We start from the raw sequence: 20,171 nt of genomic DNA on the forward strand, positions 1-20,171 counted from the left end.
TTGCATGTCAGCTTAGATGATGGTTTAGTTCTCTTTTGTAAAATACAAGTGACTATATTTGGAAGAAACGTTTTAACAGCGTAAGCCATTTAGGTGTTGTTGTTAATACGCCTTTTAAGAGATCTTTAGAAGAGTTATTGACCTTTTGTTTGCAAGAAAACCCGAAAGACTTTGTAGAATGTTTGAGTGATGACCATTGGTGTTCCAAGTTAGCATATCTTGCCGATATATTTCATGAGTCAAACCTCTTGAACAATGGCATGCAGAGCAGGAACGAAAATATCTTGTCTTCTACTGACAAAATAAATGCTTTTCAGAAGAAATTGGCAACATGGAAGAAACGCATAGCTGCAGGAAATTTGGAAATGTTTCCAAGTGTTTTTAATAGGAATTGTCAAGAAATTGCGCTACTGATTTTGAACCATTTGCACACTGTTAACAAATCTTGACAAATATTTTCCACCGATATCTGTTGACCAGTATGACTGGATTAGAAACCCATTTGTGGAATTTGAGCCATTTGAAGAACAGTTCCCATTAACAGAAGAAGAACTTGCCAGTGCTTTAAATGACAGAACATTAAAGTTGAAGCATTCTGAGCTTCACCTGAATGCATTTTGGTTGCTGGTTGAAAAGGAATATCCTGCAATCGCACAGAAAGCGCTGCGACTTCTTGTGCAGTTTTCAACCTCCTACTTGTGTGAATTTGGATTTTCAGCCCTGACAACCATCAAGCACAAGAAGCGAGCACTATTGCTGTCTGTGGAAGATGAACTTCGTGTGTGTCTATCAAAAACACGACCCAATCTTAAAGAATTGTGCAAGAAACACCAGGCTCAAGTTTTGGTTCAATGAGCTCCCATCTCAGTTTAGCCAGACAGGCTTTTAGTAGCCCTAAGTGACCCATGGTCGCTTTGTTCCTCTGAGTCCTGGCCATCTAAATAACAAACGAGCATAATATTAATGTTATCATTAGTGCAGTCAATTTTTGATGAGAATAAATGTAATCTATTCAAACTAAAGCTTTTTTAAATACATGTTTTAATAATAACTGTAGATGCTTATGTACGTGACAATTTTTTTACAGTTTGTGTTTTTATTGTAAATAAATATGAACAGGAGTATTTTCGTTTCATTAATTAAATGCTGTTTTTTGCATAAGACAAATTATTGCACAGGGGTTCCTCGAGCCAATGGAATGTTTCCTTGGGGTTCCGCTCCAGCAAAAAGGTTGAAAAGCACTGTTCTACACTATCAACTACCATCATCATCATCGTTTAATGTCCGCTTTCCATGCTAGCATGGTTTGGACGATTTTGACGGAGGGCTGGCGAACCAGATGGTTGCACCAGGCTCCAATCTTGATCTGGCAGAGTTTCTACAGCTGGATGCCCTTCCTAACGCCAACCACTCCAAGAGTGTAGTGGGTGCTTATTACGTGCCACCAGCACGGGGGCCAGTCAGGCAGTACTGGCATTGACCTCGCTCGAATCCTTTTACACATGCCACCAGCACAGGTACCAGTAAGGCGACTTTGGTAACGATCACGCTCAAATGGTGCCCTTTTTACATGCCCACTGGCACGGAAGCCAGTTGGCTGCTCTGGCAACGATCACGCTCGGATGGTGCTCTTGGCACCCTACTAGCACGGGCACCAGCGAGCAAACTTGTTACTGCCACTACAATTATTGCTGTATCTCTAACTATATGTCGGACAAACGAATAAATATATGTAAGTAATATTTCTTCCTTTTTGGTGTTGATTCTTCAATGCTTACTGGTTACACCAACACAAGACCCCCGCCCAAAAAAACAAAGCGTGTAATATGCAGCACAGGCAGTAAACAAAAATAAAATAGAACAGATTGCTGACATTTAGTAGAGATGACCCGGAAGTTGTTGCTCTTCAATTACTATCACAAACAGCAGAAGCTTTCTTCAGCTGAATACACATTGCTGATTGGTTGAAATTACCCAAATACGACAACTTTAACACAAAATAATTTCTAAAATATGAAATTTTGTCAAAAATGTTGAAAGTAAACTGTGTTCAGCGTGAGAATTTACACCAGTATACGAAGTTTCAAACTGTTTAGTTAAAAAAATGATCTAAAGATCTGTGAGTGAAACTGAAGAGATTCTCAAAAAGTGTGGCCGTTAAATCATGATGATGATTGTCATCATCATCATCATCGTTTAACGTCTGCTTTCCATGCTAGCATGGGTTGGACGGTTCAACTGGGGTCTGGGAAGCCAGAAGGCTGCACCAGGCCCAGTCTGATCTGGCAGTGTTTCTATGGCTGGATGCCCTTCCTAACGCCAACCACTCTGTGAGTGTAGTGGGTGCTTTTTACGTGCCACCGGCACAGGTGCTAGATAAAGCTGGCAAACAGCCACGATCGGATGGTGCTTTTTATGTGCCACCGGCACGGGTGCCAGACGAGGCTGGCAAACGGCCATGATCGGATGGTGCTTTTTACGTGCCACCAGCACGGAGGCCAGTCGGGTCGGCGCTGGCAACGGCCACGATCGGATGATGCTTTTTACGTGCCACCAGCACGGAGGCCAGGCGAGGCTGGCAAACGGCCACGATCGGATGGTGTTTGTTACGTGCCAACAGCACAGAGGACAGTCGGGGCGGCGCTGGCAACAGCCACGTTCGGATGGTATCACAGCTACAATTTCCATTGATGTTGGTCGATTTCGACTTTGATTGTCTTTATACAAATGTTTTTCTATTGGTTATTTAAAGAGACATGTCCGTAGACAATGGTAATTACCATGATTTTGTATTGCAATTAACTGAAAAAAGACATATATGTAACACCTGTAGTAAAAGCTACAAAACCACCCTCAAGACAGTGGTCAGTTTGAGGCAATAGTTAGACACATAGCAGAAGGCTTCATGATCATAAACCCATGGCAACACCAACGGTATGGTTAAAAATAAAACAACTAAGAGAGAGAAAAGTAAAATAAAAGCAAATGCTAATCTTTATATATAAAAGTGAGGTTGTGTGCTGTCTGTCTCCTACGATTTAGATTCCTAACTAGTCCCACATTTTGCGGTGCAGTTTAACCAAAACCGGGTATCTTATAGTCGTGATTCATATCGAGCCCTTCTGGGTATTAGCGCGCGTCTACGATGAGTCTACGATTTTAAAAAAAATTTACCATCAATTTTTCTCATTTTTAATGCATTTTTGGCATATATAAGGGAAGTAACTCTCTTAAAATTTATTAAATCTCAGAACGTAAAAAGCTACAGTAACACCCTCCCCCTTTGTGGTTAGCCATATTGAGATGGCTATTATACTTTACATCTCTAAAAATGCTTATATAGTTATTTCCCTTACAAACCCGAGCAACGCCGGGCGATGCTGCTAGTAAATAAATAAATCAAAATTAACATAAAAAAGTATAGCACTGGTGTTACCTGCAATAACTTGTTTTCCTCTTCCTTTTCCATCCTTAGCACCCTCAATAATACCTGGTAAATCTAATAACTGAAATAAAAATAATAATAATAATAACAACAACAATGATGGTGATGATGATTTCAAATTTATGGCACAAGGCCAGCAATTTCGGTAAGGGGAGGGGCTAAGTCAGTTACTTCGACCCCAGTGTTCAACTGGTACTTATTGACCTCAAAAGGATGAAAGGCAAAGTTGACCTTGGTGGTGACTTGAACTCTGACCATTAAGTCAGAACCATTTTTCTCAACACATTAATAACAATGCTGTCAATAATAATAATTTTTTCCTATTACAGACACAAGGCCTGAAATTTTGCAGGGGGGGGGGTTCAGTCAATTACATCAACCCCAGTATTTGAGTGGTACTTAATTTATCAACCCCCAAGAGGATGAAAGGGAAAGTCAACCGCAGAATGTAAAATTAGAAGAAATGTCACTATGCATTTTTTCTAGCACAGGTAATAATTTCTTTTATTAATAACAAAGGACCAATTTACTTGACACACCTATGAATCTTTCCCATTTTCTTCTTTAAACAGTGTTACAATACAAAGGAGACTTAGCTGCTGTTTCTTGCAAATTGGATGACAAGCATCCATGCTAGTGGAGCGCTGAGAGCACCATCCGAGCATGATCATTACCAGAGCAGCTAACTGACTTCCGTACCAGTGGCACGTAAAAAGCACCATTTGAGCGTGATTGTTACCAGGGTCGCCTTACCGGCATGAGAAGAAACATTGAAGCTAGGTCGTTGCCAGTGCCACTGGACTGGCTCCTGTGCAGGTGGCACGTAAAAAAACACCATTTGAGCATGGCCATTGCCAGTACCACCTGACTGGCTCTCGTGCCGCTGGCAAGTAAAAGCACCCACTACACTCTCAGAGTGGTTGGCGTTAGGAAGGGCATCCAGCTGTAGAAACTCTGCCAGATCAAGATTGGAGCCTGGTGCAGCCATCTGGTTCGCCAGACCTCAGTCGAATCGTCCAACCCATGCTAGCATGGAAAGCGGATATTAAATGATGATGATGATGATAATGTAAAGGCTCCCTTGTTGAATAAAAGAGAAAAGAGTGATAGAGTGAGAGAGAGATGTGTTTAATAAAACCCACCTGAATTTTGGCACCTTTGTAGCGGATGACACCTGGTACCGTTGTTAGGGTGGTGAACTCATAGGCTGCTACCTCTGAATACACACCAGCTAAGTTACTCAATAATGTTGACTTCCCGACAGATGGAAAACCTAGAAGGCAAAGAAAAGAGAGAGAGAAAAAAAAAAGGGAGACAATAAGAAAGCAAGAGAGAGAAATATAAGAAAGAAAAAAGGAAAGTTGCCATCATTATTATCATCATTGTTGTGTCTAGGTTTTTTATTTTTTTGCTTTTTCCCCATGTTAGTTAGTTAATTTTTGGCTCAAAAAGCAAGGCCATGTAGGGGGACATGGAGTTATGTACAGGGTGGTGTTCATGTAAAGAGTTCAGGCCACTTGTGGTCAAGGGAGACTTTGAACCGAGCGGTCGTCGGCATCTTCACCATCTCGTCCGGCAGCTTATCCCACGGATCCGCAACCCAGACGGAGAAAGCCCCTCTCCTTCGATTGAGATGAAATCGTCGCAGATAGAGCTTTTCGGAGTGACCCCACAGCCGACGCTCTGGAGCAGGATTGAAGAACAGCTCTTTCGAGAGGTTACACTTTCCGCTTATGATGTTGTGAGCGAGAATGAGATCACCACGGCGTCGTCGTTTTTCTAGAGAATAAAGGTCAAGCGTCTTCAGCCTTTCTCCATAAGACAAAGTCTTGAGACCAAGAACCATGCGGGTAGCCAGCTCCTGGACTCTTTCGAGATGCTGTATGTCTTTGAGGAGATAAGGAGAAGAGGCTTGAATCCCGTACTCCAATATGGGTCTCACCAGCGTGACATAGAACGTGCTGAATAAGATTTAACTTGGGAAGTCTGCTACAGACATTGATCATGCTTTGGCAAGCTTATGACAAAGCAACGAGTCATATGCATTGTTTCGAGTGACACGGGTGCTTCAAAACGAAAGAGACATCTGGAAGACCTGCCACAAGCATCACCCCCAGAAATGTGGTATGGTGGATTAAGAATTTGTCCTCCTAGGGCCAGACTGTCAATCGAGAATTGTACTGCAATGTTTTAAAGCATTTCAAGGAGGTGATTCGGCAAAAGCAGCCCCAGCTCAGAAATTCTACCTGTTATATGTTCAAACCAGCTAGATCTAGCCTCTCACACCTACCCTACAATATCATTCTAAAAATAAGCAATCACACCATTGAAATCTCAAAGCTACAGGACAATGTGAGATAAAGCAATTCCTGCCCAAATACAAGTGTAAATACAGTGAAATTTTCAACAGAACATGGGTTTTTTTCTTTTTCAATGTTTAAAGTGAAGATTACCATTTTTGTAATTACCAATATGGTTCCAGCAAGATGTGATTCCAGCTTGGAAGACTTACAAAATGAAGAGAAAATAAAATCAATAAATAATAGGCGCAGGAGTGGCTGTGTGCTAAGTAGCTTGCTAACCAGCCACATGATTCCGGGTTCAGTCCCACTGCGTGGCATCTTGGACAAGTGTCTTCTGCTATAGCCCCGGGCCGACCAATGCCTTGTGAGTGGATTTGGTAGACGGAAACTGAAAGAAGCCTGTTGTATATATGTATATATATATGTGTGTGCGTGTATGTTTGTGTGTCTGTGTTTGTCCCCCTAGCATTGCTTGACAACCGATGCTGGTGTGTTTACGTCCCCGTCACTTAGCGGTTCGGCAAAAGAGACCGATAGAATAAGTACTGGGCTTACAAAGAATAAGTCCCGGGGTCGATTTGCTCGACTAAAGGTGGTGCTCCAGCATGGCCGCAGTCAAATGACTGAAACAAGTAAAAGAGTAAAGAGTAAGAGTATGGCTGATCGGACAGACCTCAGATTCCCGCTGGGTACTATTTGCAATAACTAATAATTCTGCCCTTTATCAGACACATTTAAAAACTACAAAATAGAAAAAAAAAAGAGAGATACCAACCTACAAAACCAATTCGTGCATCTCCAGTCTTGGCGACGTCAAAGCCCTCACCACCACCTCCACCGCCGCCTTTTGGTTCAATGAGCTCCCGTCTCAGTTTAGCCAGACGGGCTTTTAATAGCCCTAAGTGACCCATGGTCGCTTTGTTCCTCTGAGTCCTGGCCATCTAAATAACAAACAAGCATAATATTAATGTTATCATTAGTGCAGTCAATCAAGTGCTTAGCTGTATTTCATCTGGGGTTTTGTGTTAGGAGTTCAAATCTTGCTGAGGTCAACTTTACCTTTCGGCCTTTCAGAGGTCGATAAAATAAAGTACCAATGAAGTACTAAGATTGATATAATCAACTAACTATGAATCCCTAAAATTGTTAGCCTTGTGCCAAAATTTGCAATTTATCATTATTATCAATAAAAAATAAGGCAGTGATCTGGCAGAATCATTAGCACTTCAGACAAAATATTTAGCATCATTTCCGCTGGCTTTGCATTCTGAGTTCAAATTCCGTTAAGATCAATCTTGGTTCTCATCCTTTTGGGGTTCATCATGGTTTTTTTCTATGCTTGGTATGGGCTGGACAGTTTGACCAGAGCTGGGAAGCTGCACCAGGTTCCGGTCTGATTTGGCTTGGCTTCTATGGCTGGATGCCAACCACTTTACAAGGGTGTGCTGGATGCTTGTAACATGCCACTGGCACAAGCGGTTTTAAGTGGCACCAGCATGAATGCTTTTTATGTGGCACTGGCATAGGACCCTTACAGGCCAATGCTCTTCACCAGGGGACGCGGCCTTAACACTTCTGCTATGGAGGACTGGCCTTCTTGAGTACAGCAAGGCGCTAGGCATCTTGGTCCTAAGCACTGAGATCAATGTAATTGACCATCATCATCATTGTTCGACCGTGGTCGAGACAATGGAATTTACCATGTTACGCCAGACTTCACGGTCCATCATAGCATTACAGAAGTCCTGTTGCTGGATGCCTGTATCCCTGGAGATTACATCAGGGTAGGAGAGTGTACGCACTCTGGTATCGCAAGTAGATGACTTCCAGAGGAGAAGAGTAGAAATTACCTCTTTTTCAGCTCTACAACAATGTCCAGCAAACTGGACTCTCCTACCTTTCACAAGAGATGACACAGATGGTAGTTTCCCATATATTTGCATTTTGGTTCGATGACGCTTCCACGAGAGATTTTGAGCTCTCATAAGGAGGCGAGTGTAGGTTCCATCCAACCGCCTATCAAGCCTCTTTGATAACGTCCAGGTTTCTGAGCCATATAGTAGAATTGGTTTGACTGTGGCTTTGAAGATTAGTATCTTGTAATTGACTAATTCTCTCCCCTTAACTCTTTTGATACCAACCCGGCTGAAACCTCCTCTAGCTCTGCAGTACAAATGCCTTGTTTTCATAAGTTTTGAATTAAAATCTTCCACCAAACCTTAGTCACAATTTATGTTTCTAACACTAGCTTAATGATAACTAAGTTATTTTACTAAATTCTTTATTATATTTAAAATCAATTGAAAGAAACACAGAGCATCTCAAAATAAATATGGTAATGAAAGGGTTAAATGTGCTGGCCTTGTGTCAGAATTAGAAACAATTATTTATATCAGTGCGTCTTAAACTTATTTCATTCATGACCCCATTTTTAATCATGAGAATTTTCGTGACCCCAGGTATTAAATATGAAATAAAACCTACAAATAAATACATAAATCATTTATTTTTTTTTATGAACAATATACACATAATATAGGTGCAGGGCTGGCTGTGTGGTAAGTAGCTTGCTTCCCAACAACGTGGTTCTGGGCTCAGTACCACTGTGTGACACCTTGGGCAAATGTCTACTACTACAGCCTGGAGCCAATCAAAGCCTTGTAAGTGGATTTGGTTGACAGAAAATGAAAGAAGCCTGTCCAACATATATATATATATGTGTGTGTGTGTGTCTGTTTGTCACCTCACCATCACTTGACAACTAATGTTAGTGTGTTTACGTCCCCATAACTTAGCGGTTCGGCAGGAGACTGATAGAATAAGTACTAGTCTTACAAAGAATAAGTCTTGGGGTCAATTTGTTCAACTAAAGGCGGTGCTCCAGCATGGCTGCAGTCAAATTACTAAAACAAGTAAAAGAAATAAAAGAATAAATAAAGTAGTTATATTACTCTTTTACTCTCTTTTACTTGTTTCAGTCATTTGACTGTGGCCATGCTGGAGCACCGCCTTTAGTCGAGCAAATCGACCCCGGGACTTATTCTTTGTAAGCCCAGTATTTATTCTATCGGTCTCTTTTGCCGAACCGCTAAGTGACAGGGACGTAAACACACCAGCATCGGTTGTCAAGCAATGCTAAGGGGACAAACACAGACACACAAACACACATACATATATAGATATATACATATATACGACAGGCTTCTTTCAGTTTCCGTCTACCAAATCCACTCACAAGGTTTTGGTCGGCCCGAGGCTATAGTAGAAGACACTTGCGCAAGGTGCCACGCAGTGGGACTGAACCCAGAACCATGTGGTTGGTAAACAAGCTACTTACCACACAGCCACTCCTGTTCTTGGTTCTTGCTGCATAACAAATTAAACCTTGATGTAATATTTGACACTGCTGGACGTAGAGCATCTTCTATGGTTTTCAATGTTGAACAATATTTGGTTTTAATAAGGGTTAAAACTGAAAAAACACATCTTAAGTGCCCCTCTCTGATTACTAAGTCCTGCTTGAACAGACTTTGTAGCATTGCCATCCGTGTCATTACTTTTGTTACTCAAGTTCAGACATTTAGCCATGAGTAAAAATATTTTTATTTTGAAATATAAATAAAATGTTTCATAAAATAATTATCTTGGGCAAATGTCTTCTGCTATAGCCCCGCGACGACCAATGCCTTGTGAGTGGATTTGGTAGATGGAAACTGAAAGAAGCTTGTCGTGTTTGTCCCCCTAGCATTGCTTGACAAACGATGCTGGTGTGTTTACGTCCCCGTCATTTAGTGGTTCGGCAAAAGAGACCGATAGAATAAGTACTGGGCTTACAAAGAATAAGTCCTGGGGTCGATTTGCTCGACTAAAGGCGGTGCTCCAGCATGGCCGCAGTCAAATGACTAAAACAAGTAAAAGAGTAAAAGAGAAAGAGAGACCTAAATCGAATAAAACTTTAACAGGTATTGTTATTTATACACTTATTAAGGTGAACACAAACTAACTATGCTGAAAATAGATATCTTGTCACTGCACTAGTTGCAACGGTGCTGCATGTGCATTTTATTACTGCAGCACTTGCATGGTGCATCACGTTAAATATTGTGCATTTGTGAAATAACGTATAAACTGAAATTCAGGTGTTTGAATTTAATTTTCGTGACCCATAGTTTAAGAAGCACTGATTTATATCAATAATATTTACTTTCTTATTTCTTTATTGCTCATAAGGGGCTAAACACACAGGGAACAGACAAGGACAAAGGGATTAAGTCGATTACATCGACCCCAGTATGTAACTAGTGCTTAATTTATCAACCCCGAATGGATGAAAGGTAAAGTCGACCTTGGTGGAATTTGAACTCAAAACGTAACAGCAGACGAAATACCACTAAGCATTTCGCCCGCTGTGCTAACGATTATGCCAGCTCGCCGCCTTCATCATCATTGTTTGACCGTGGTCGAGACAATGGAATTTACCATGCTACGCCAGACTTCACGGTCCATCATGGCATTACGGAGGTCCTGTTGCTGGATGCCTGTATCCCTGGAGATTACATCAGGGTAGGAGAGTGTGCGCCCTCTGGCATTGCGAGTAGATGGCTTCCAGAGGAGAAGAGTAGAAATTACCTCTTTTTCAGCTCTACAACAATGTCCAGCAAACTGGACTCTCTTACCTTTCACAAGAGATGACACAGGTGGTAGTTTCCCATATATTTGTACTTTGGTTGGATGGCGCTTCCACGAGAGATTAGAAGGCATAAAAACTCAAATTTGTAGAAGTTTTGTTGATTAAATAAACCCCAGTATTTTATTGGTACTTTATCTTATCGTATCTCGAAGAAATGATAAGTAACACTCAAATCTGAAGGATTTATACTCAGAAAGTAAAGAGCTTGAAGCTATACCAAGACTTTCTGTCCAACACTGATTACTGTGAGGGGTAAGAAGCTTCCTAACCACACATGGTTTTGTGTTCCCTCTCACAGCATGGTAGGTAACTTAGTTAAGTGTTGCCTGCTATAACCAAGGGCTGATCAAAGCCTTGTATGTGGATTTAGTAGGCAGAAACTGAGAAATATATATATGTATGTGTGCGCATGAGTGTGTGTGTATTTATATATGTACTAGCACTATGACCCGGCGTTGCCAGGTCTAGTGCTAGTGCTTGTTCATTGCTGGGTCGCAGTAAGAATTTCTCACTAAATCAAGAGCTAAGTTTCTTATCACATTTCAGCCCGGGCCAGTTTTGTTGTTTATGAGTTAGTTAGAGCTTTTTATGTGAGTAATTGATATTCATTGGACTTCGGTTTTCACACCTGGAACGGCATAATCATGGAAAATTAGTGGGACTTTGCACATGCCATTGGTCAGACAAAAAAGGAGATAGAAGAAAGCGAAAAATTCGAATTTGGCTGCAAAATAACTTATGGGCATAAGGGGTCAGTTTATCGATTTTTTTAAATGACTTTCTGGGGTGACTGTTTTGAAAGCCCATGGAAAATACGAGCCTTATACATGAAAAACTGGGGATTTATATAAAGGACACACAGACATTTTGCCGTTTATAAATATAGAGATATGTGTGCATTAATATCTAAATGACTAAACATGAACTGCTATTGGAACTTACATACCATGTACTGGAAACTTTACCACTTCTCTACACCATTTTCCTCGAATAATGGAACTGCAGCTACAATATCTTTGTATATTTTATGTTTTATTTCTACTTTCATTCTCATATTTCCCTCTATAGTCCCTTATCTCCTTTTCCACAATAATTCGAACTCAAATATTTTCACACACCGTCTCTGATGAAGGGATATCCATAATATCCCAGAAACAGCTGTAAGGCTATTTCATTATGTCCTGCCTGGAGTCTGGTGCAGCCCCTCAGCTCACCAGCCCTGGTCAGACTGTGCGACCCATGCCAGAATGGACAATAAATGATGATGATGATGATGATGATGAAAAGACTAAGGCTGACAAAGTCACATTAATGTGACTTGGGTTTCTAAGTCGAAGCAAGAGAAGAAACAGTCAAATTGGGGACTCGCTTCCGAACCCAGTCACGGAGACCCGAGTGACAAGATGGTGTACCTGCCCAAATATGAGAATAGTATTCCATACAAGGCCAGATTGTGAACTGATAAGCATGCAAAATGGCCTCAGATGTGAGGTGGTCCTTTGACCTAGCAAATCACAAGGCTTCAATCAGCCCAGGGCCAGAGCTGAAGACACTTGCCCCAAGCTGCCACTCAGTGGAACTGAACCTGAAAACCATGTGGTTAGGAAGCAAACCTCTTACCACACAGCCAAGCTTGCATCTACTGGACACACCGGACTAGACAATCAACGGCCTTCTTTCCCACAAAATTTCTGAGTTTTGGCCAGAGGTTTGACATGGCTTTATGGTTAGGGGTGGGTTGGTTGGTTGGCATCCTTTTTGTCTCAGGAGACAATGGAGTTGCGCATAAAATAGTCTAGTCCGGCTTTTACATTTCATGTTCTAATACATCTCCTGCTGAGGCTGTGTAGTCCTATCCTCAATAGACGTCATTGATTGGTTGAAATTGCAGAAATTGAAGAAAAAAAACAACAAATATTATCTTACAAACCATTGAATTTTCTTAATAAAGCCAAGAGAAAAAGATGTTTTATAAACACATTCTACCAGTATTCGAAGTTTAAAATTTTTTAGTTACCTAGAAATTATGTTAAAAACTGCCGTTCAAACCGAAAAGATCCGAGTAAAGTACCGTATGCCGGTAGAAATTTAAAAAGTTAGTGCTGTTACTCCACATACTAAAGACTTGTGAAGCTTACAGTGTCTAAAGATCGATTCTCCCCCTTCAGCACCATCATCATCAGCGCCATCATCATCATAACACTGAATTGACCGTCAATGGGATTGAAGCTCTCATCTCTCACCTATTCAGAGAAAACGATACATCATCATCATCATGTATCGTCTGATCTAAAGTGGTGAAAGATGGGAGCTTCAATCTCATTGACGATCATTTCGGTGTTATCTTGTCCTGCTGTTCTGGCAGGTGCCGCAAATGTAGCGAAGACTTTGCCTCGCTGGTTGTAATGTCATAGTTTCTTGCTGACGTCTTTTCTTGTCTTTCCATTTCTCCTCTCTCTCTCTACTCGCAATCGTAAGGTCGTATATCCGATTCCCAGCAGCGCATTATGGTCTTGACCAAGACACTTTATTTCATGTTGCCCCAGTCCTCTCAGCCAACGAAAATGAATTGTACCAGTAGTTCAAAAGGGCCGATCTTGTCACAGTCTGTGTCACACAATCTCCCTGAGCACTACGTTAAGGGTATGCGAGTCTGTGGAGCGCCCAGCCACTTGCATGCTAATCTCATGAGTAGCATGACACAGATTATGACATGGCTGGCCCTTTTCAATAACAAATACAACTCATTTTTGCCAGCAGAGTGGACTGGTACAATGTGAAGTAAAGTGCCCAGCTCAAGGACACAATGCGCTGCAGGGAATCGAAATCACAACCTTGCTATCATGAGCTGAATACCCCAACCACTAGGCCAAGGGCTCCACCAACTTTGCTTCCTTATAACTTCCAGAAAAATGGATATTTTTTAATGTAATTTCCTACAAGTACACTTCAGATGATGTAAATTACGATCATATCAGGATTTAAGGAGTTGATACATGTGATGTGTGTATGTATGCAAGCCCACCGATTTTGTTGTTGTTGTTTTTTTTTTTACATTATATTCGAATATAATCGTAATCTACGCCATCTGGAAGGTAGTCGTACAAAATTTCGTTAAAAAATACACAATTTATGAAAGTTATGAGGAAACAAAGACGACTGGTGTAAATTTTCCGAAACTCCTTCATCCAGTCTCAGAAACTTTTTTTCTTATAACAAATTCCGATATAACAGTAATCGAACCATCAGAAGCATAATATCTAGACAATTTCTCCCAAAAATATATCCATTTTTTCTTTTTTTTTTTTTTGGACGTTATGAGGAAACAAAGTCGGGATGGAGTGGGGGGGGGGCACATTTACACATTCGTATAGGTAAACCAAATGGAAATAAATGAGAGATGGAGCGAAACATCAAGTCTTTCGGGTTAATATAGGGTGTAACAAATATCAGAAAATCAAAAAAAAAATGTGTGTAATAGGTGTAAAACAACTTCCTATGAACGAATATGAAAAAAAAAATTCGCGCACGCGAAAGGGGGGTGGGGGAGAGGCCTCGGAAAATTCACATCGGGAAGTTCCGAAAGCGTCTGAGGGGCTGACCCGGGCACCAAAACAAAAAAAAAATAGTGTAATATGTGTAAAACAACTTGCTCTAAACGAATATGACAAAAAAAAATGCGGTCTCGCGAAAGAGGGGTGGGGGAGAGGCCTCGGAATATTTATATCGGGAATTTCCGAAAGCGTCTGAACCGGCACAAAAACAAAAACAGCGTAATAGGTGTAAAACAACTTGCTCTAAACGACTATCATGAAAAAAATGCGCGCTCGCGAAAGGGGGTGTGGGGGAGAGGCTTCGGAAATTTCACATCTTCAGTCCACGGCCTTTAAACTAAGAAAAAATAGTGTAATTGGTGTAAAACTACTTGTTCTAAACGAGTATCAAGAACACACACTCACACATGAATCATAAACTCCGTATTTCGCAAAAAAAAAATAAAGAGAAGAAATTCTGGAAAAAGTGAAGAAATGTTGGATCTCATTCCTTGGTTAAAGCTATTTTAAACATTAAATTTATGCTTTTCTTTGAAATAGTTCAGATATATGCAATTCTTCTCACTTATTAAGATGCATTTATCAGAAAAAATTATTATTTTGTGTCAATCCTTCCCTAATTATCCTTTATTAATTAGTTTTGGCGTGTATTTTTTTACCTTTACAACACTGTTTAGTAAAGCAATTAATTATCTTTATAATTTGCATATTTGACTTATTAATCAAAATTCTCTAGATGTAATATATACTAAGTAATGCATCCTTCATTTATGTGTTCCGTTCTGTAAGTGTGTTTAACTGTGCACATGAATGTGAATATTAAAGAACATATTTATTTACTATGATTGTTATTTTCAGAACAAATAAATCTTTTGGCTGTTATGTTATTGATGTTATTATTATTGCTAGTTAAAGGGTGGTGACTTGGCTGAATATTTTGAGTCTTGTAGTATGTAGTTGTGTTAGTCAATATTCTGAGTTCAAATCCAACTCATTTCTTTATCATCATTATCGATGGACCACTCAAAGAGGTATGTATACATTATCATTTTCGTAACATAATTTCTGTAGTATTTCAAGATGTTTCTGACACGTATTTTGATTCACATGGCGGAGATCCAACATTTCTTCACTTTTTCCAGAATTTCTTCTCTTTATTTTTTTTTTTGCGAAATACGGAGTTTATGATTCATGTGTGAGTGTGTGTTCTTGATACTCGTTTAGAACAAGTAGTTTTACACCAATTACACTATTTTTTCTTAGTTTAAAGGCCGTGGACTGAAGATGTGAAATTTCCGAAGCCTCTCCCCCACCCCCCTTTCGCGAGCGCGCATTTTTTTCATGATAGTCGTTTAGAGCAAGTTGTTTTACACCTATTACGCTGTTTTTGTTTTTGTGCCCGGTTCAGACGCTTTCGGAAATTCCCGATATAAATATTCCGAGGCCTCTCCCCCACACCTCTTTCTCGAGAGCGCATTTTTTTTTCATATTCGTTTAGAGCAAGTTGTTTTACACATATTACACTATTTTTTTTTGTTTTGGTGCCCGGGTCAGCCCCTCAGACGCTTTCGGAACTTCCCGATGTATTTTTCCGAGGCCTCTCCCCCACCCCCCTTTCGCGTGCGCGAATTTTTTTTTTCATATTCGTTCATAGGAAGTTGTTTTACACCTATTACACACATTTTTTTTTTGATTTTCTGATATTTGTTACGCCCTATATTAACCGTCTTTCGAGAGGTAAAAACAGTATCGACCCCAGGTGAGATACACAAATACGATGTCTAGCTACGCTAATGGAGAAGACTTTTAATTAAAGCTATTCCAACCGTGACCAACCTGTCCTTTTCTGTGTTTATGTGTGCGCCCGCGCACAATATCTACCCCACCCCCACCGTTTTGCAAAGACGACAGAGTATGTTTTGACAAAGATTTAGCTGCTATTACAAGCAGGTCGAACGACCACGTAGCGGCGGTTCACTCGTAGGCCAAATAGACACGTTGTTGTTTGGTCTTATGTCAGCAGGGAACAAAGCGGATTTACGATCGAAGGTACCAGTCGTGACTATCCCGCCTTTTTTTTTTTAAGGGACCTCTACAACTTACTTAATGTCTGTCCTTCCCTATTCGTGAAGAGTAGGAAATGATTTGAAAGAAATGTGACAGCTATTTCTAGCAGACCACGTATTCAAGAATCAGTCATTGACAACAACGTGCAGAGACAGATCGGTACGCGCGCGCGCGTGTGTATATATATATATATATATATATATATATATAAATACACCTACATACCTATACACATACATTTATATGAATATATCTATCTATATATATATATATATATATATAATTATCAATAATATAGGGTGAAATTAATTAATTTAGAAATAATCATTAATTTCACCAAATAGAGTTCGGTATGTAAAAGACCCATTCAAGGAAGGTTTAAGTAATACTAATTAATTAAGGGTTCAGCAACGATTTGCCTCACCACACACCGAATTTAGAAATAGCAGTCAAAAAGTTTTGGCTATTCTTTCTACTTAAAAGGGATCGCCCTTTTAAGTAGAAAGAATAGCCAAAACTTTTTGACTGCTATTTCTAAATTCGGTGTGTGGTGAGGCAAATCGTTGCTGAACCCTTAATTAATTAGTATATATATATAGGTATGCGTGCATACCTATACATATATGTACAGCACACACACATACAGATATCCATGTGTGTATGTATAGGTATATACGTATATATTATATGACGAAGGAATTAAAGCAATAGACAGCAGGCACACACAAAACAGAGGCCTACTGTCTTCCTATAACACATCCAAAATGCATTAAAGGACCAATTTTTGGTTAATTTCTTTCGTAATATTTTTTTTTTTTTTTTTTTTTTAAATCCCCCAAAAAAAAAGTGAAGGAGAGAAAAAAAAGTTTTATAAATGAAAAAATATAATATAATAATATTACCTCATTTTCAATTTCGGCAATTTTTTCTAGTACACCCATTGTGACCGATTAATTAAGTTCACTTTCCCTGAGAGGACGTAATTAAAGGCTTTTTCTCTCAAAGACCTGACTAGAAACATACATCAAAGAGCCATATGCCGGGAGAAATCGGACAGGAAGTATCGCTGCTCCGCACGCTAGAGAACTCACTTCCGGTTAGCATTATTTTCCTCAGTTAGCGCCCTTGTCCTCCTCCTCATCAGCATCAGCATCAGCATCATCATTATTACGATCATCATACTCTTTTTACTCTCTTTTACTCTCTTTTACTTGTTTCAGTCATTTGACTGCGGCCATGCTGGAGCACCGCCTTTTAGTCGAGCAAATCGACCCTGGGACTTATTCTTTTGTAAGCCCAGTACTTATTCTATCGGTCTCTTTTTGCCGAACCGCTAAGTAACGGGGACGTAAACACACCAGCATCGGTTGTCAAGCAATGCTAGGGTACACACACACACACACATACATATATACGACAGGCTTCTTTCAGTTTCCGTCTACCAAATCCACTCACAAGGCATTGGTCGGCCCGGGGCTATAGCAGAAGACACTTGCCCAAGATGCCACGCACTGGGACTGAACCTGGAACCATGTGTTTGTTTAGCAAGCTACTTACCACACAGCCACTTCTGTATCGTTTTCTCTAAAAATAGGGTTTCAATCTCATGGACATTCACTTCGGCCCGTCTTGTCCCGCTGTCCAAATACATGGAGTAAAGTACCGGGATCTTTTCGGTTTGAACGGCAGTTTTTTCTAGCTGCGTCATATGAAATTGTCACCCACAATTATGACCCTAGAATCGATCTATTGCATTTCAATCTATTTTAGGATTAGGGTTAGTTAGGGTTAGGGTTAGGGGTGGGGCGAAGGGTATCTTTTTTTTTTCTTCACAAATGTAAATAAACCCAGTCTGTTTCTTAAACGAGGGACATATTCATTCATACGGCACAGAATGTTTTTTTTTCTTACCTCAATAGACGTCATTGATTGGTTGAAATTGCAGAAATTGAAGAAAAAAAACAACAAATATTATCTTACAAACCATTGAATTTTCTTAATAAAGCCAAGAGAAAAAGATGTTTTATAAACACATTCTACCAGTATTCGAAGTTTAAAATTTTTTAGTTACCTAGAAATTATGTTAAAAACTGCCGTTCAAACCGAAAAGATCCGAGTAAAGTACCGTATGCCGGTAGAAATTTAAAAAGTTAGTGCTGTTACTCCACATACTAAAGACTTGTGAAGCTTACAGTGTCTAAAGATCGATTCTCCCCCTTCAGCACCATCATCATCAGCGCCATCATCATCATAACACTGAATTGACCGTCAATGGGATTGAAGCTCTCATCTCTCACCTATTCAGAGAAAACGATACATCATCATCATCATGTATCGTCTGATCTAAAGTGGTGAAAGATGGGAGCTTCAATCTCATTGACGATCATTTCGGTGTTATCTTGTCCTGCTGTTCTCCTACATTTTCCATTTGACATACTCTTTTACTCTTTTACTTGTTTCAGTCATTTGACTGCGGCCATGCTGGAGCACCGCCTTTAATCGAGCAACTCGACCCCAGGACTTATTCTTTTTGTAAGCCCAGTACTTATTCTATCGGTCTCTTTTGCCAAACCGCTAAGTAACGGGGACATAAACACACCAGCATCGGTTGTCAAGCAATGCTAGGGGGGACAAACACACTCACACAAACACACACACGCATATATATATATACATATATACGACGGGCTTCTTTCAGTTTCCGTCTACCAAATCCACTCAGAAGGCTTTGGTCGGCCCGAGGCTATAGTAGAAGACACTTGCCCAAGGTGCCACGCAGTGGGACTGAACCCGGAACCATGTGGCTGGTAAACAAGCTACTTACCACACCCAGTGTATAAATATATACATATATCAGGTTGAGTAAAAACTAAGAAATATTTTGAATCATAAAGAAATTTGGACCGGATTTTTGCAGAGTTTTGAATTTTTTGAAAGGTTTTTTTTTTTTTCACTTGTCTGATAATACGGACATAGACTTGCCCAAATTGATATTTTTCCACCGTTGTTATAATTATCAGAAATGGAATTGCCAAAGCGAAATATTTGAGCAATTTTGATATTCAATTTTGATATTCAAGCAGTTGAAACTGCTCGCGATATCAATGAAACATTTGGTAAGGAAATGACCAGTGAGTGGTCAGCTCAAGAATGGTTTAAACGATTTCGTAGTGGAGACCTGAGCCTTGAAGATAATAAGCAGAGTGGATCTTTTCGGGTTGACCGGCAGTTTTTAACATAATTTCTAGGTAACTAAAAAATTTTAAACTTCGAATACTGGTAGAATGTGTTTATAAAACATCTTTTTCTCTTGGCTTTATTGAGAAAATTCTATAGTTTGTAAGATATTTGCTGTTTTTTTTCTTCAATTTCTGCAATTTCAACCAATCACTGACGTCCATTGAGGTAAAAAAAACATTCTGTGCCATATGAATATGTCCCTTGTTTAAGAAACAGATTGGGTTTATTTACATTTGTGAAGGAAAAAAGATACCCTTCCCCCACCCCTAACTAACCCTAACCCTAAAACAGATTGAAATGCAATAGATCGATACTAGGGTCATAATTATGGGTGACAATTTCATATGACACTGCTAGAAAAAACTGCCGTTCAAACCGAAAAGATCCAGCAGAGTGGATGTCCATCTGTCACCAATGATGGTCAATTAAAGACCGTTGTTGAGAAAGATCCATGTAAAACCACTCATGAACTGGCAAAAGAACTCCAAGTTAGCCAGAAAACTGCCTGCAACCATTTGCATGCAATCAGAAAATGAAAAAAGCTCAACAAATGAGTACCCCATGATTTGAATGAAAGTGAGAAAATGCACAGATATGAAATTTGCTCCTCGCTTCTTCTCTGTAAGCAGACCAATCCATTTCTCAACCGTATCGTAACTTGCGATGAAAAGGGTTTTCTGTACAATAATGAAAAAATGTTCTTCGCAGTGGTTGGACCAATATGAAGTACCAAAAAGCTTCCCTAATGCTGAGCTCTCAAAAAAAAGGTTATGGTGACTGGTGGTGTACAACTGGACTCATCCACTATAACATCTTAAAACCTGGAAAAAACATTACTGAAGAAACATATTGCCATGAAATTGTCAAAATGA

At 39.9% G+C, this 20,171-nt stretch overlaps 1 protein-coding gene across 2 annotated transcripts in view; it reads right to left on the minus strand.

Moving 5' to 3' along the window:
- The window catches only part of LOC115228107 (developmentally-regulated GTP-binding protein 1), a 38,684-nt gene extending 21,547 nt beyond the window's left edge, over positions 1–17,137 (minus strand). For both annotated transcript variants that reach the window (XM_036498830.1, XM_029798772.2), the window contains exons 1-4: positions 16,962–17,137; positions 6,524–6,689; positions 4,588–4,718; positions 3,437–3,506 (exon numbers count right to left, since the gene is read on the minus strand). In XM_036498830.1, coding sequence (XP_036354723.1) covers positions 3,437–3,506; positions 4,588–4,718; positions 6,524–6,689; positions 16,962–17,000 — 406 coding nt within the window. In that variant the 5' untranslated portion in view covers positions 17,001–17,137. The remainder of the gene's footprint in view (positions 1–3,436; positions 3,507–4,587; positions 4,719–6,523; positions 6,690–16,961) is intronic.
- Positions 17,138–20,171: the final 3,034 nt, after the last annotated feature.

This window comes from Octopus sinensis, unplaced genomic scaffold, assembly GCF_006345805.1.
Source record: "Octopus sinensis unplaced genomic scaffold, ASM634580v1 Contig09534, whole genome shotgun sequence".
In the NCBI taxonomy this organism is placed as follows: domain Eukaryota; kingdom Metazoa; phylum Mollusca; class Cephalopoda; order Octopoda; family Octopodidae; genus Octopus; species Octopus sinensis.